We start from the raw sequence: 17,129 nt of genomic DNA, 5'->3' as shown, positions 1-17,129 counted from the left end.
TATATATATATATATATATATATATGTGTGTATATATATATGTATGTGTGTGTGTGTAGCCTAATCCGAAAGAGCTTTTTCCAGAACTGCATTATTTCTGTTGCTCAGCTTACCATCAGTGTCTCAGTCCTTTTAATCAGGAGAAATGTCTCTGTATTTATAAATCACTGTGGGTTATTGAGATTCACAGCCAGAGTCCATCCTAGCAGGTTTTATTTTATTTTTTATCACTGCATTATCGTACCTCTAAAAGGTAATTAAGTTTACTGTCAGGTTTAGGGTCAGGTATTGATAGCAATGCATTAAAGCTGAAACCAGTAGTTAATCCAGGAAATAAATTGAAATCATTCCACTTATTTTACAATGTGCCTTAGTCCAAATGATTTAAGGATGTAGGAACCTGGAATAAGAAGCATTGCCAGTAAACCCTCTGTATCCTCCGAGTTAACACAACAGGTGATACTTGAGTCTCTGTCAGAGGTATCACTTTAGGCTCCCGTCGGTGCTTTTTGTCACTTCACACCTCATCATTTCATGTCCATTTGCCTGTGTGGCTAATTGGCTGGGAACCACCAGCAGAGAGCTCTTTTGTCCGTGCCGCCTTCATCATTTCCTTGTTCAACCAAGTGAAAGAGACAGCCCAACTCTGACACCCAGAACAGCACATCACTCCCGTTACTCTATTTTTAGAAGAGTGCGACATCTGGCAGCTAACTCCAAGGCAGAGGCATGCTGTTCAGTGTTTAATGAAGCTGTTTGCCTCAGAATCAGGTTAGACTTTGTTGAAGTGGGTCTGGTTTGACATAAATACTCATTTTTCTAGAAAAAAAAACAATGAAACAATAATTGATCTCCATTTTATGAAAAATTCTTTAAAGTTCAAATGTGGATTGTATAAATGTTTAATGTTTGTTTTTTTCCAATAATTGTCCGTTGTCTTCGATCCTGTTTGTGGTGGTCATGGACAGGATCTCAGGGCAGTCATAAAGAGGGTGTGTGGTTGGGGAAATGGTCTTATTTCTGAGTTGAAATTAATATTTTAATAAATACATTTTTTTGCATTCAACTATAAAATATGAATTTCAGAGAAGTCATTAAATTGGGATATATTGGCTCCACTTTGATACTGAAAAGCTAACTGCTATCATCCTAAAGCAACTTAGTGCTGCAAAATTTCATAACAGTTTATTTAGTAGTTCTTTTTATAAACCTTTTAAATCACCATGAAATTCACATTAGTTATTTATACAGATATTATTATTCCAGGCCAAGAGGCTTGAAATAACTCCCATTTGTAGACGGCCACAGCCTGGTCATCAGGGGCAAAACTTGTTTTTACTTTTTACTTTACTGTTTATATTTGTTGCTTTTCTTAAACGGTACAACATTACATTTCTCCATTATGCAAGCTTTTTTTTATAATGTAACTTGGTTTATTTTTGAAAATGTCAGATTTCTTTTAATGAAGATGTAATTAAACTATTTTTTTTTTTCTTTTCTCTGCAGTTCGACTCCATGACAGCATATCAGAGGAGGGATTCCACTATCTTGTCTTTGACTTGTAAGTGCCAAGTTTAGATTTTCACACATCACAATGTACCTTTCATGCATACATCTATTCAAATCCACACTCCGGGGGAGGTTCTTCAACTCTAACAGCTGCCAATCAGATGTCATTGGGCATCATGGGAGATTAGACGTGGCACATTTACCTCCAGAAATGCCACATTCTCAGCCCTTGCACACTCTCAATGTTGCTGCTTCTTGTAAGAACATGCACAAAAATAAAATGAAAGAATTGTTAAAGGATAAATTTACACACACCATGGAGCCTTGTAAATAAGTAGTGATACTGAGCACAGATGGCAGGTAGATGGTTTAATTCATTATCTATTGAAACACCATCTGCTGCCTCTGTCTTTCTAGGTCATTTGTTCTTTTGGAACAAAAGAACAGAATACAGAAACATAAATAAAAATACAAAATCAAGCATATTTAACCTGTAATAACAAAGTCATCCTGGACAAAATGGCTTCCAGACTAGCTTGCCCTCCTATCTCGTTAGACCCTTTCATTAAACAGTTCCACAATATGGTAGCAAAGATGAGTCCCTTTTTAAGCTGCTTTTGAAATCTCCAGTCAAGCTGGCCACGTCCTGCAACAACTGAGTGTTCATAAATAAAACTAGTATCGCAAGGCCATAGGTGGTGTGAAGGGCAACTACACAGCATTGTCCTAGAGCACTACACACAAAATGTTAGAAATCTCCACTTCTTAAACTTTGCTGCGTCAGCTGGTCACACAGACCACCTGTCATCACCCTGGAGCCACAATGCCAACTTACCCATTCATATACTAACCATTTCTGCTCTGTGACTACCTCACTTGGCAGTTTAGATGTAATAGTGGTGAGCTGACATCAGATGGCTCTCACTTTAATCCGATCTAGCAAAGGGCATTTAAATCCATCCGAGGCACAGTTTGACTTCTGACTGGTAATATTTAGGCCTAATGAAAACTACACAAATGCATCACTTATGACTAATATAACAGTGTGACAGACCAGGTTTGGAATATTTTTATATACCGTCTAGCCAAACGTGTGGTGAAACTGGTTGTGTGTGTGTTTGTGCATTTTTAAGCTGAGCAAACAGTGTGTAAGTACTCAACTCTCATGCAGATTTGCTCAAGCGATGTTGTGTGCACACATACAAATCAAGATGTGTGAAACTGTGTATGCACGAATCCAAGCACATTTTTTAATACATCCTGATTGTGGAGTTGAGTTCACCTCCTTTACTCCCATTACTAAACCTTGACACTGCTCTATTTACATATGCAAATAGATGCAAATACATCCTGCACATTGAATGAAAATGCTTCCTGTTAACGTAAACATATTCATCCTGTGATGGTGCTTTTATAGCAATGTGTGCAGTTGATGGCTCCAATTACAAGAGGAAAACTAGCTCTTGATGCAAATTGTGCTTTAATCTTGGTCAGTTCAACTGCATTGTATGTCACAGGCTGACGTGGATAATTTCATCCCGGCATGGCTCAGCTCAGGGTCGACTGCCATGGTCCCCCTACATGGGTACAGCCAGGTGGTGTACCACTCTTTGCCATGTCATAGCCCAAGACTGAGTTGCAGTTGTTTTACATGCTAACTGGCTAAAAGAAAAACTGATGTGGAATTGTTGTAAATGATTCATCTACTGTTTGTTCGCACCCATCTTGAATATCAATTAACACGGTGCATTTTGTTTGAGTAGTCTATACTAGGGTAGACTACATTAAGAAAAAATTGTTTGCTATTTCTTTGTACCAATAACTCTGTGCAAAATAGAGTAGTACTGAATTATTACAGAGTTATTAATTCTGACTGGAAACTGCTGTAGTTTGGTTCTGATTGGGTAACATTACAATTAAGTCACTTAAATTACTCCATTACACAGCTTGACTTTTGACTTTGGCAATCCATCCTTTGTACTAGAAAAAGGGTGGGTAATGAGCCACTACCTCAAGTTGGAGGCGTTGAAGTATCTCATGGTATTAGTGGGGGTAGAACAGGGCAGTGAATGTAGATGCTGTGAAGAGAAAACTGGATGGAAAGGCAAAAATCTTAATGTACAGACTGATCTAAGTTTCAACCCTCACCTAGGGTTATGAGCTTTGCTGTTATCCAGGAAGAGGCTTAGAGCAGAGTTGCTGTTCAGGAGTCAGTTGCGGTGGTTTGGGCATCTGGTAAAAATGCCTTTTAGGTGCCTTCCAAGGGAGTTGTTTTAGACATGCCCCACTGGGAGAAGACCTCTGGTTAGACCTGGGACTCACTGGAGAATCTGTTTGCCTTGGAACACCTTGGGAGTACCTCCAAAAGCTGGGGAGAGGAAGGTCTGAGGATCTCTGTTTAAGGTTTTGTTTCCACAACAGCAAATGGCTAATTACTATGAGCTGACAGTGTTTTTTTTGTTTGTTTTTTTTTCTCTCCCTCTTTTGTCACAAAAGACTTTGTCCAAAAAGACCCTGAGCATGGGCTTGGGTATTTTGTCATAAAGGATAAAATTCAGTCATGCTCTGAACAACCACTTTATTCTACAGGAATTTTCAGTCTCGAGTTGTACACCTTAATTGTTAAAGTGCTGGAACTGAAGCTTATTGTGAAATTATTGCACTAAATGCACAATAAGAGGGGATTATAAAAAAAAAACCTGCTGGTTTCTTCCAAACTCAACCCATACTTCAATTGTTTCGATAGTCTGCTGTACAAGAACACCAATGGCCTAATTGTGGCATGATGTGGACTCTAATGCTCAATTATTACTGCACTTTCCTTCTATTATACATATCTCCATCTGTTACATGGAAAAGTCCTTTGGAATTGGATCATGGAAAGAAATGCAACTTCCTTCCAGCTCAAATCACAATATGTATGAAGCAAATTATGTTTGATTGAAATATTCAGACTTTATAGGCTGAAAAACAAAACGCCTGGTTTGGAAAAAAACATTTTCATTCAAATTCCTACTTGTTCTCCTGAAATAGAAATGTACCATCTGGTTTTGACATCCCTTTCATGTTTTTGAGCCCAGCTTTGTTTCTAACCACCTCTTTATCTCGTCCCGACAGAGTTACTGGAGGTGAGCTGTTTGAGGATATTGTTGCCAGAGAGTACTACAGTGAAGCTGATGCCAGGTCAGTGTTGGCTCTGCTCGAGCTCACAGTAGCTCTCGTGCATGCATTTACTGACAAATCATCTGTGGTCATGAAGGCATATTCAGGCTCAAACTTAAATTATGAAATTAGAAAACTACCAATCTGCCATTATGAATGAGAATAATTTTACAAGTAATTGGTGGTTCCTATTGCTCCTCCTTTTATATGCCTTTTATACCCAAAATAATTTCTTTGATTATCTGCAAATTGCCCTCAATTTCTCTTTTCCTCCAATTATTTTAAACAAAATCCACTCCAAAAATAGAATCTTTTGTCATTTTTAATCAATTTTAAGTAGCCTTCAGTTCAAAATATCTAAAATGGGACTTTAAGCTTAAAACTTGAAAAACTGACCATCTTTGAATATTTTACGGAGTATCTTTAAAGTTTGACCAAATCATCAAAAGCTGCAGCTTTTTTCTTTTATTGGTGACGCAAATCAAAAGCAACCTCAATCTGTAGCTCTTCTTAAATGATAGATTCTGTTTTGCTGTGGATTTAGTTGACTTTTTTGTTATTTTTTTACATGTTTTTTTTAATCATGATTTTAGGTGACATTTGAAAATGTAGACCTCATGATCAGAATATGCATGTGTCCTAAATGTTTTGGTTTGGTAATTGACTTGAAGGAACAGTTCAGCAGTTGGGTTTTGTTTCTAGGATCAGTAGATGGACTTGAGTTTGCTTATTTAACACCAGAAGGAGGTAAAATGGCTAAATTCATAAAAAAAAAAGAAATCAATTATTGTTCTCCTGGGTTTCTATGACTTTATTAACATGGGCCTGGTCTGATTCAGATGTAATTGGTTGTTCGACCTATTTTTATATTGGGACAAACTACACCAAACTTTGGGCAACATGGAAATGATTTCCATGACAAAATTAATGACCAAGAAGTGACCAATGATAGTAACTGGACATGATCTGTATAAGATTTTTAACCTTCAGTGCATACAATTATGATCCTACTATGCTCTAAGAATTCACTAAATGTTTTTCCTGCATCCCGGTGATGTGTTCTTGTGCCCTCGTCCTTCTCTGTTCAGTCTGACATGACTCACTGAATTAGGATACAGCTATTTGCTAAAACATCACACCATTCTACAACCACAGGTATCATATGACCTTTTCACAATCATGGTTGTAGCCTAGGCATAAAGCCAGCATAGCAAGTCTTTCAAATTCTGAAGACCAAGCCATTCTGGTGTGTGCGGGCCTCACGCCATGGATGGTCTACCACTGCTGCCACCATTCTTCCCCTACGGTTCACCCAGGATCCATTATGCTGCTGTCACCATGATCACAACAGGAGGAAGGAACACTCTGCAATACACACAACCACAAAAAGCCCCCTGATTGTCTACCTCAATAAAAAAGAACTTTAAACTGCAAGAACAGCAAGAAGGAAATTTTTAATGCTTTTTGTCATTACCTTTTAAAAGACACTGTTACACATTAAATCAGGTCTATTCCTTATAGTCACCATTACATAGTAAATCTGTTTGCTAGGATTTTTGACAGGGTTGTACCACAATAACCTAAGTGCAAGCAAAAAAAGCTTAAGAGCTGGCTTTTACTGAAGGTTTTAGTGGGTGTCTTACTGTCTACTGCATTGACAGTGAGAAGACAAAGCATGGTACTGCTTCATTACAATTTAAGGTAGGAATAGATTTAAGTTTTAGGGAATGATCGTTTTATCAGACAGTATCTCAGTAATGTTATAGCTTTATATAACTGAGAATTCAACAGCATTTTACTTCCGTGTTGAGGTGAGTTTTGCTTACAGATGGCACTACTCTTGTCAGTCTTTTTAGGGTCTTGCAAAATATGACTCCACAATCGATTCAAATGTAGTTTCCATTTGGAAACTGCAGCCATTTCATTGTGTGTGCAGTTTTTACTGAACAAAGTTGACCACAACTAATGGTAACTTACTCTTTAACAGAAGCATTAGACTAAAATCATCCCACACTCTGGGAAATAAATAAAATCATGTAATTATTTTCCAAAGAAGGCTGAACTGTTCCTCCAAGACATTTATTTTGCTAATGAAGTGTTATTTCACATGTTGTGTTGATGTGTTCTGTCAGCCTGTTCTTGTTTCTTTTGTTTCCTGACATTTTTTCCCTTTCTCCTCTCCTTTTTGCTTCTGGGTCGCTCTCTCTAGTCACTGCATACAACAGATTCTAGAAAGTGTAAATCATTGTCACATAAACGGCATAGTGCACAGGGACCTAAAGGTTGGTAAGCGATGATAGTGAGAGTAAAATAAACACAGACCTGCCCACCTATGGCACCTTGCGCACCCTTTCCCCCTTCCTGATAAGTCAAACTGATTAACCTTCCACCAACTGTTGCCTCCTCCAAAGACCTTCCTGCAGCAGGGTCCTGTGGGCAGGTTTGGTGGAGAGGAGGCAGCAGGTCACATAGCAAAGGTAGGGCAGGTAGATGTTTGCCGTTGCTTGCCTCTCCTGTATACCAGAGCACAAAGTGCATGTAGCATAATGTTCAAAGCCATGTTCTGACACAACTACTGACAGGCGGCGGCAGAGGAGACTGCGAGGCAGAGGAGAAAGGATGGTTTAAGGTCATTGATATTCCAGTCTGACACAAAAGTTGGTTTGCTACCACAGATTTAATTTAAAAAAAAATGTCCCATTTCTTTATGACTCAGCATAATTTACCTTCATGTAAGTTAGGATCCCTTTTTGAAATATTGTTTTCAGTTGAATCTGACTATTTTGCTCATTATTTTGTCCACTTAATGGCTTCTTTAAAGGAGGTGTGAAGTTTTCTAAAAAGGCTGCAATGTCCGGAGACCTTACAGGAAAAGTGTAGCTACTTTCAAGTGGCGTTCTGTGGAAAGGTTGTGAATTACATCTCTGCTCTGTAAACAATCTCCGTTTGGAATAATAGTATAATTCTGACAAAAATGATGAGCTATAACAGCTAGTTTGAACATCTTAAACCAAAGTAGATCACTGCTGTCTCAAACAAATTCAGAAAAATTGTAAAGTGGTTCATGCGAAAATTATTTTATACATCTTTGCACTGCTGTCAATTTTGCATTGCACTATAAAATTACATTTTGTGGTTGTTTGAAAGTGCAATTAGTAGCAGCTTGCTGTAGCAACTACAGCTGGAAGAATAATCATGCAAAATTTCCGGTAATGTGAAAGTTTATAAATGTGACCTATTCTGGTAAAATGAGTCAATGAGGGATCTTTTCATTTTGAATATTTTTTAAATTCTTCACATACATACATGATACATAGTTCGTTGAAGCCTAGTTATTTATCACCTAGCTAGCATCAAGCGAGTTTTGTTAGCAAGAGTACCGGTTCAAAAGTACAATTTTTAAATTTTTCAGAATGATGTCATGATCTCAAGCCTCGTATTTAAAAAAGTTACTTAGATCGGATCGTGTCTTTATGAATGTGTTGTTTTGTTTCAGTAAATCCCAATTACGCCAATCAATATTTTCCCTTTTCCTGCACAGCGCCTGTGTCATAAGTGGTGTTTTCATGAACTGCTATGAAAGTTTGGAATTCGGAGTTAAGACGGCAAAATTCACTATCTTCTATCTACAACTTGAAAAAGTTTTATTTTCTATAGAATTCCATTTAGGAAAAAAAAGATGAACCCCCATTAAGGAAATAAGAGACACTTTGATTTAATTTAAACACCACAAGAATAGAAAAGTGAAGACTCTGTTTCAGCCCTGCTCATGGAAGCCAGTTGTAAAATGAGCCAATCAACTCTTTTCTGTAGTGTAATGACACTAAATGTGTGATAACACTTCAAGCACATTATCGCCATCATTATTACCAAATGAGAGCATATAAAGTAGCACCTAAATGCATATAGTTTAAAAATAGTGTTTACATAAAACAAAAAGCAGAACAATTTTTCTTTAACGTCTGATTGGGATGTCAGAAGACAACAGTATCTGTGAGCTGAACTTGAATTTTCCTATAAAATATTAGCTTAAATTAATAAAAAATGTAGTTAGGTTAATGAGGCAGATCTCATGTTTTCAACTCGCCTTGGAAAAGAAAAGTGACATCAATGGAGAGTTTGTAATGTCAGCTTAGTACTACTGGAAATGTGAACTTCCTCATATTTGACTCTTTTAGTAATACCTGTCCATAAAAATAAGTCCTAATGTTGCATTAGGGTAAACGTTTTATTTTGTGACACAACATGCTACAAACCAACATTTTTCAAAAGATGGGGACCAAATATTGTGCATGATTGGGCACTAAAGGGAACCAAGAAGGGGCTGAACCACTTTATCCTTGAGCTCCTGTGCCTGTCGCGTCTCCCTGCCACGGTCCTGTTTCCAGTTGGTCAGGATCTAACGCCACTGTTGTTTTGACACATGGACAGAATTAGCCAATGTCTGTGCCAACATATACAAAAGGACTCCGAAGTAAAAGACTCATTTTGCCAAATGGCCCCAAATTTTATCCTCTGGGTAACATGACCTGTTTAAGTGTCAAAACAAGTGCACAGATAGTGGTAGCTTGTCACTAACCCAACGCCCCCTGGTGTTTGCATGCAGTCATTGCATTCAGCAGATCCTAGAGGCTGTGCTCCACTGTCACCAGATGGGTGTGGTTCATCGTGATCTCAAGGTAAGTGTACCCACAGAAATGACTGGAAACAAACTGTTTTTGTCCATGTGCTGTTGTTTCCTACAGTGGTTAGTGTCTAAAACTCCAATTTGACAATCAAATGAACTTGGATGTGTCTAGGGTTTAGTTTACTTTTCGCAATAAGCAGCTTGCATTTTGTGTTCAATGACTGCAGCCTCTCAGGGCTGTGATTGGCTGTTGCCAGGCAGCTGCCACGGCTCTGTGCTTAAACTCAAAGACAAACAAATACGAGACAAACAAATAAGCAAGTTCTGGAGCAGAAGCACTGTGGAAAGCAGCCATGTTTGTGTGCATTCACACAATATTTCAGATTTTCTTTCACCATAAACTGAATGGTTTTTTTGTTGTTGTTTTTTTTCCTGTTTGTTTCCCTGTGGTGCTGAGTTAATAATGCACATCAACTTTCTTTTCTAAAGTCCAACAGTAATATGGGACTTCCTTTTGTAATAATCTAAAATTTGGCTGTATAAACTGCAGAAGTGTTAAGAGAACCAAGATCAAAAGAAATGTTAAAGGGGCCCATTCCGGTCACCATGGTAACCACACACCTGTTTCTCACTTCCTAACAGCCCTCTTAAGACAGGCAGACAAAAGCAGAGTGAAAAATAAGCCTCAAATAAATGGTCACTTGCAGAAACTGGGGAGGAAAAAAATCCTGAGATGAAATTAGCAGAAATGTTTGGTCACATTTCCTGTACACACTACATTAAATATATTTTTTAAAATACAGATTTTTAGGAACTTTTTCTAAACTGAAGGCTTTAAAGAACTATTTTCGGTGTATTCGTGTGTATGAACCCCCCCCCCCAGCTTTCTAAAACCAAGGACATGACTACATAACAATTTTATTCATGCCCAGTGTCTCTTTGTGCCCTAGAAACCAAAACAGTGGAGCAGTTTTTACCAGTTTGTCTGCATTTCTCGTTTTATCCAGATTTTTATTTTCTTGTCATCCCTCTGGATATTGATATGTCAATGTGGATGTTCTCTTTACCCAATGATGTGGCTTGGATTTTTTAGTATTTTTGTTGGAATTGTTTTAGGCATATTTTTTTTTATTTATTTTTTACAAATGAAGAAAAAAAGAATCTCAAGAAATGTTCTGCCTAGTGAAGACCAGTCCTGAATGTGCAACTGTAATGATGGCATTTATGGTGATCTAACATTTGGCTAACAATGTTTTTTTTTTTTTTTTTTTCTTTTGCCTCTATGTGCTATCAAAATGGCTAATTTAGTGATTGCAAAGAATTTATTTTTAATTTAGCGACGACTTTTGTAGAAAAGCTTAATTCACAAAGCTTTCCTACAAACTATTGGTTTGATTCTTTTCCAGATCTGGTGACCATGGTGGGTAGTTTGTGGCAGTGACTTCTGTAATATATGCCAACACTTGAGGTCCACTTGCAAAGTTTTTGTTATTGCTAACTGACCCTCATCACATGGCAAAAGAAAAATCTGTGCATATTTTGACACCATGGATATACTGGTGTACTATCTGATAATAAAAAGTGTAAAATGGCAGTTTTGTTCAGAGACTCTATAATTAAGTTGTTTTTTTTAAATGTTATTTTTGGTGCCTTTTGTAGTGGCAAAAAGAAAAAAAAAACTTAATTTACATGCAGATAATAGATCTTAATCTATAGAAAACCATAATTTGTTGTTGGTGCATACATGTACAAAGGCCATGAGTTGTCCTAAAGGGATCATACCATTTTGTTTTTTTTAATTTTCTTTTCCAACTTGCAGTGTTTGTCACTAGCTAAATGGTGACGGAAATATGATCATTTAGGTGTATTTGTACAGACTTTATTTGCTTCAGTTGGCAATACTCAAAGCTTCCTATACGTTTTCTATATTTTCCATTGTGGTAAAATTGCAAAAGTTATAATTGAAATGGAAAAGATTTTTTTGTTTGTTTTTAATTTAAATATGAGTAACAGTTTGGTTTCAGCTCAAACAAACTGAAGTCTCACTACAACATTGTGCTCTGAAGTAATCTTCAAAGCACTTCTCAAAGAACCATCTTTCACTGGAATGCTGTCAATCATCGGTGCCGATCAATTTCGGTATTAAAGAAACTCTAAAACTGTTCTGAAACCAAATACAGAGACTCTTGTTGGTTTTGTTATTTATTTCAAAAGAAAAAGTTCCAGACTGAAGCAGGGCCCCAAAAACTGACCCATAAAGTTAAAAGAATAAATAGTTCAAAGTACTAGAAAATGATTCCAGCTAATACACAACAGCAGCAAGTAGGATTACATTGTCTTGGTATGAGCTGGATATAATGTAGCTTGTTTGTGGAGCTGATCACATCCTGCCCATCAGTGAAATGTTTTCTAAATATTTGCTTTCAGCACTCTGTTGATTTAACTGTGATTGTTAGTGTAACCTTATATTTAAGCCAAACTAGGTTGAATCTGGAGGCTGCAAGAATGCTATATGGACTTAGAAAGCATACTGTGGCGATAACACCTACTCATGGTGATTTTTTTTTTTTTGTCTACATTCCTCACAGAGTGATTAGAAAGCAAAGAATACAGAACTTCATAAAAGTGTATGAGAAGTTCAACATACAACTAATAAAGAGACCACCAGTTCATTACAGCTTGGACTCTATTGTCATTGTTGGAGAAATATTGGTGGAAAACTTTAGGATAACATTTCACAGCTCACTTTGGCATTAATAAAATTATCCTGTCTTTCCTTTTTAAATTTACCATAAACCCAGTGTTAACACCAGTTCAAATGCTTGGAGCCGCTTTTATAACTTTGTCAACAGATTGATTTCAGCCCATTCCCGGGTCTTCAAATAAATTTGTTTTTCTTGCAGTCAGTCCAAATGGTGTATCAACAAGCTGAGCTGGTGATGTTGTAGAAATATTAGACATGCTTGCAAATTGTAAATTTGTTGGAATTTTTGTGCTTTATTTTTTATTTTTTTGCAAAGATGTGCTTTTTAAAATACTTATGCAAGCTCGGCAAAAATAATGGATTCACCATTTCCTGACTACTTAAAGACTGACTACTCAATCCACTTAAAGGTGGACATGATGATTGGATTACTGAGATCCTCAGTGTTCCTTCCAATGCCCTTTAGTGTCCCTGGTCCACATCAGCAGCTCCCCACCCAAACCAGCTAAAAAGATCACCACTTTACCTCCACATCAAAAAGTCAGTTGAGCTGGTTTTGGGCAACTGGTTAGGATTTCTGAACCGCACAGGAGTCCCCAGAAGAGTGAGAGATGAGAGGGTGTAGACTGGGAACCTGAGACAATGTCAGAGAACTTGTTACTACTTGCATTTAAAGTTTTATTACCATCTTACTGCTCCGCCAGAGCTATGGCTGACCCCAGCAAAACCAGTCTATGGACTTTACCAAGCCATTCGATTTGTAGCAATGTACCCAAAGGACTTCCATTCAAAGTAGTAGTATTTATTGGAATTTATTATGGAATTGAAGCTTTGTCAAACCCCATGGTGATTTTTACAGCAAATCAAGCATTTATGAGCATGAGACAACCATTTTCCTGACTTTAGAGGAAAATTTCCCACTTAATGGAATTGGACGATATCACTATAAACTAGGAAAAGAAAGCTCATCATGCAACTTAAGGGATAAACATAGATCTTGTGATTCTTTGATGTAATCAGCAATCAGACACCAAATGTCGCAAATTGTCTAAACAAGAGAATTTGATGATAAAGATAAGTTCACTGTAATAGATGCAAGATGCTCTGCACTCAACACAGCAGATCAGAGATCAATCAGGATGTTGGTCTCAGTTTTTCCAGTCATAAGCAGCAGATGAAACTTTAAATAAACCTTTAGACAAACTTAAATCATAAGTTTACTAAGATTCAATCTCAATCTTAATGCTTTCATATTTATTACAGTACCCAGATGATCAAACATGGAACTTTCATCCTTTTGTTCAGTTTTTTTATTGTTACCTTTTTATAATAGTTTTTTTTGTTGTTGTTGTTTTTTGTTCATTTGATTTTTTTTTTTCTCTCTCTCTCCTTCTAGGACTGAGATTGGGTAGTATATGTATTTCTTGGGCTGTGCTTTCAATGACTGCATCATGCCAAACAATCCATATATCAAGTCCTCCTCACTTTTAAGTTCTGCTTTTTTAACTCTCCACCCACGCCCTTACTCTGCATCCCTTCCTAAGCTGCTCCGCCTGAAATTGTAAACCTTGAAGTGTGAACATTAACTGATGAGAAGAATCTTAATTGATTTTTGTGAATGACATAACCAAAGCCTGTTGGAATAAAAAGCAGAAACTGTATTTTAAATTATGAATCTACAGTAAATAAGATGTTGAATGGGGTCATTCATTCTAAGGCTTTGATATTGTACTGTTCACTTTAAAAAAACATTTTTTAAACTAGTTAAGAATCAGTGTTTACAGTATACACTGTTAGGAGAGAATGGATTTATATGCAAATACAATTTTCATTTTTTTAAAGTGAATGAGATGTTGGAAAATGTATAATGCTGAATGGAAATATCAGATTATTAAATGGGAAGAAGGAAGTAGCAGCTGCATTAAAAGGGATTTAAAGCACTTCTTATAAAGGGTTGTTGTCTAGATATTTTGCCCAGTTAAGACAATAAAAGCACACATTGTGTGACTCTTTGATTTCAAAAACAGTGAGGATGTTATGAGTTTTATTGGGATGCATCAAACATTAAATTTTGTGTACCTGAAAGCTACTTCCAATAGAAATGCATTTATTCCCATTATCTAACAAAAACCAAATATGAAGTCTGAGTAATGCTACATTGGTCTATATATATGAATTTATTTATTTATTTTGGTAGAGTAGCTCTTCATATTGTATACCTAAGAGTCCACATTGCTTTTGAGGAAACTGTGTAATTGTTACAAAACAAGCATTGTGCTTTGAACTACTTCTTCCTTTTTAAAAATTGGTTTAGTCATTAAACCAATTTAAAAAAAAATTAGCCGAAATTAGTAATTTTGACTAAACTTCCTCTTTGACTATATCAAAGAGCCCCCTTTGAAAATGTCAAGTACATGATTCATCTTCTTCAAACTTTTATCTTAGCCCCTTTCCACTGTGAACATTTCCTGGACTTAGTCATGTGTCACTGTCCACCTCTCCCCATGTGATTTGGACTATTTAAATGCAGTCCACCAGTACCTTATAACTAATCTACCTAGGCTACATTGTTGGAGTCACTGTGGTGTCTAAAGAACTTAAATGTAATCAAATTCCTTATGAATCAGTGGTGACTTTGTGGGTTAAGCTGGACACTGACTTTGACATGACTTCTCATTTAAATATTTATTGAGCTATTAAGCAGCTTGGACTCCAGGTCAGCTCAAACACCTATTTCAGTTCTTGTTGATGATTAAAAATCCTTCTGGTAGTTTCACCACCATATTAGTTGCCGGTAACCAAACAATCTTCCAGTCTTTACTTCAATCATGTTTATTTTCACATTGTATTCTTCACACAAAACAGGCATGAGATATACTAACAAGTGTTGGGTTTTTTTTTTTTGTTTGTTTGTTTGTTTTCCAATTCAAGCCAGAGAATTTGCTTCTAGCCAGCAAGTTGAAGGGAGCAGCAGTGAAGCTGGCAGATTTTGGCTTGGCTATAGAAGTGCAGGGAGACCAGCAAGCTTGGTTTGGTGAGTACACTGGACTTCAGTGTGATGATTTCCAAAGTTGGTCTGTAGTGAACCTCTACCCCAGTCTCAAATCTCTGGGAGACTGGTGGAGCAAATTAGAGAATTATTTTGAGGAGAAACCCATTTCAATCTTTCCTTTGAACTCTGACAAGTTTCCCAATCCCTGCTGATGGAAAACATCCCTACAGCATGATGCTGTCACCACTATGCTTCATTGTATTATATTGTTTTATACTCCAAGCCTGTTATGCACATCTCCATAACTTTGTCTTTGACCTGTGTGGAAAATTCCTTGGTTATCTTGGTCTTCTGCTTAGTGGTGTCTGCAATTCCGGGAGGCTATCAGAACAAATCTCTATATACAGAGATCATCTGACACTCAGATTGCCCATAGGTGAAAATGATCTAACAAATTATGTGACTCCTGAAGGTAATGGCTGAGACTTCAAAGCAAACAGAGGAGTACATCTGCATACACCACTCTTACAGTCACATTAAAATCCCTTTTAAATTCCAGGTTGTAAAACCAAAAAATGGGGGGTGGGCAAGAATGTTTTTGAAACAGATTGTACATAATGGACAACTATTCAACAATATTTGGCCTTGGATTGTTTTCAAAATGTAAAGTCATAATAATAATGGCTTTTGCACACTATGAGTAGACTCCTTTAGACCTCCATTATAGCACAAAGATGTTGGGTTCAGATTGCTGAACTCATAGTTGCAGAGGCTTGAATTTGTTAAGATGTTTTTCATCGTTGTCCAACAAGCCGGGGCAGTTCATGGCTTTTTTTTTTATTATTGCTGATTGAAAGCACCACATAAGCCTGACCCAGTTTCCTAACGCTAACAGTTGGGTTCTTGTTAAAGTGGCTCAGATGTTAATGGCTGCACATTTCATCTTTAGTATGGAAACCTTTTCAGTTAGCATTTAATGGATCCTACGCTTTACCATGCACAATAGTTTTAAAATATTCAGAATTGCTTTCTTTATCTGTGTGTGGTCATAACGTTTGGCTCAGTGTTGCATATTGAACAATTTGTCACATGAAATCCCTCTGTTTTTCTCTTTTGTTTTTGTTTTAATTTAATCTTCTAAAACTAGTTTTGGCATTTAAGCATCTAATTCTGTTCAATCATTCTGTCACCTGAACTTTCAGAATTGGAAACAGCAGTGCCATTGCTGTTGGCTCTCATGTCAGTTTGGATTTGCCAGCATGTCAGAACTATTTCTCTCTCAATATTCCCTGTAGACCAGAGAAATGAGTCTATTCCCAAAGTACCAGTCTCTATCGGGAACCATTTCACTTTGTGTTCTTACTTTTCCACTAGTTCTGACTACTTCATTGCTTTAGGGTTGGAGTTAACATTAAGACTATTCTAAATGTAGGCTACATGTTCCTGATGGTGAGCCAAAGCACTTACCTTAAGTGTTTTAACTTTCTTCGAATTTAACCTTGATTCATGAACTTGACTTTGTGACCACTAGTCTTTAGTGACTGAATATTTTATTCTGACAACTTTTTGGTATACTTTCTCACACAATAAAGAGCCAGGTTTAATATTTATATGTGAATAAATGTGTTTCAGGGTTTGCTGGTACACCAGGGTACCTGTCTCCTGAGGTGCTGAGGAAAGATCCTTATGGCAAGCCTGTGGATATGTGGGCCTGTGGTAAGTCTCAGCAGATCTACATAAGAGGACAAGAATTTTTACGATTGTCAAAACTTTTTTTAAAAAAGCTGCTCAATAATAGATTTTAATTAATGGTGATCTTTTCTTTTTTACAATTTGAATGTGCCTGTCACAACTGGGCCTTCACTACTCTACTGTTCCCTACATGCACACATAATAGAGGTGTCAAGATGCACAAAAAACACCCTTTGGTACATATAGTGCCTATAAATTGCTTTTATGCTTTTAATGCTGTCATAAATCAATTATAGTGGCTACAAACTAACTTCAGTGTCAAAGTGAAATGAAATTTCGAGAGTAATGCCAATTAAATTAAATTATGCAATGTAAAATAACTGATTGCCAAAAAATGAAGTTTCTCAAAAAATGACGATGCAACCCATTTTGGGCCTTGCCAC

At 36.9% G+C, this 17,129-nt stretch overlaps 1 protein-coding gene across 4 annotated transcripts in view; it reads left to right on the top strand.

Moving 5' to 3' along the window:
- Nucleotides 1-17,129, top strand: part of camk2d1 (calcium/calmodulin-dependent protein kinase (CaM kinase) II delta 1) — a 96,573-nt gene that overhangs the window by 56,247 nt on the left and 23,197 nt on the right. For all 4 annotated transcript variants that reach the window (XM_017430331.3, XM_017430327.3, XM_017430330.3 and 1 more), the window contains exons 4-8: nt 1,507-1,561; nt 4,627-4,692; nt 9,278-9,350; nt 14,934-15,036; nt 16,627-16,710. In XM_017430331.3, coding sequence (XP_017285820.1) covers nt 1,507-1,561; nt 4,627-4,692; nt 9,278-9,350; nt 14,934-15,036; nt 16,627-16,710 — 381 coding nt within the window. The remainder of the gene's footprint in view (nt 1-1,506; nt 1,562-4,626; nt 4,693-9,277; nt 9,351-14,933; nt 15,037-16,626; nt 16,711-17,129) is intronic.

This window comes from Kryptolebias marmoratus, linkage group LG7 (assembly GCF_001649575.2).
Source record: "Kryptolebias marmoratus isolate JLee-2015 linkage group LG7, ASM164957v2, whole genome shotgun sequence".
Taxonomy (NCBI): domain Eukaryota; kingdom Metazoa; phylum Chordata; class Actinopteri; order Cyprinodontiformes; family Rivulidae; genus Kryptolebias; species Kryptolebias marmoratus.
This window is presented reverse-complemented; position numbering and strand designations above follow the sequence as displayed.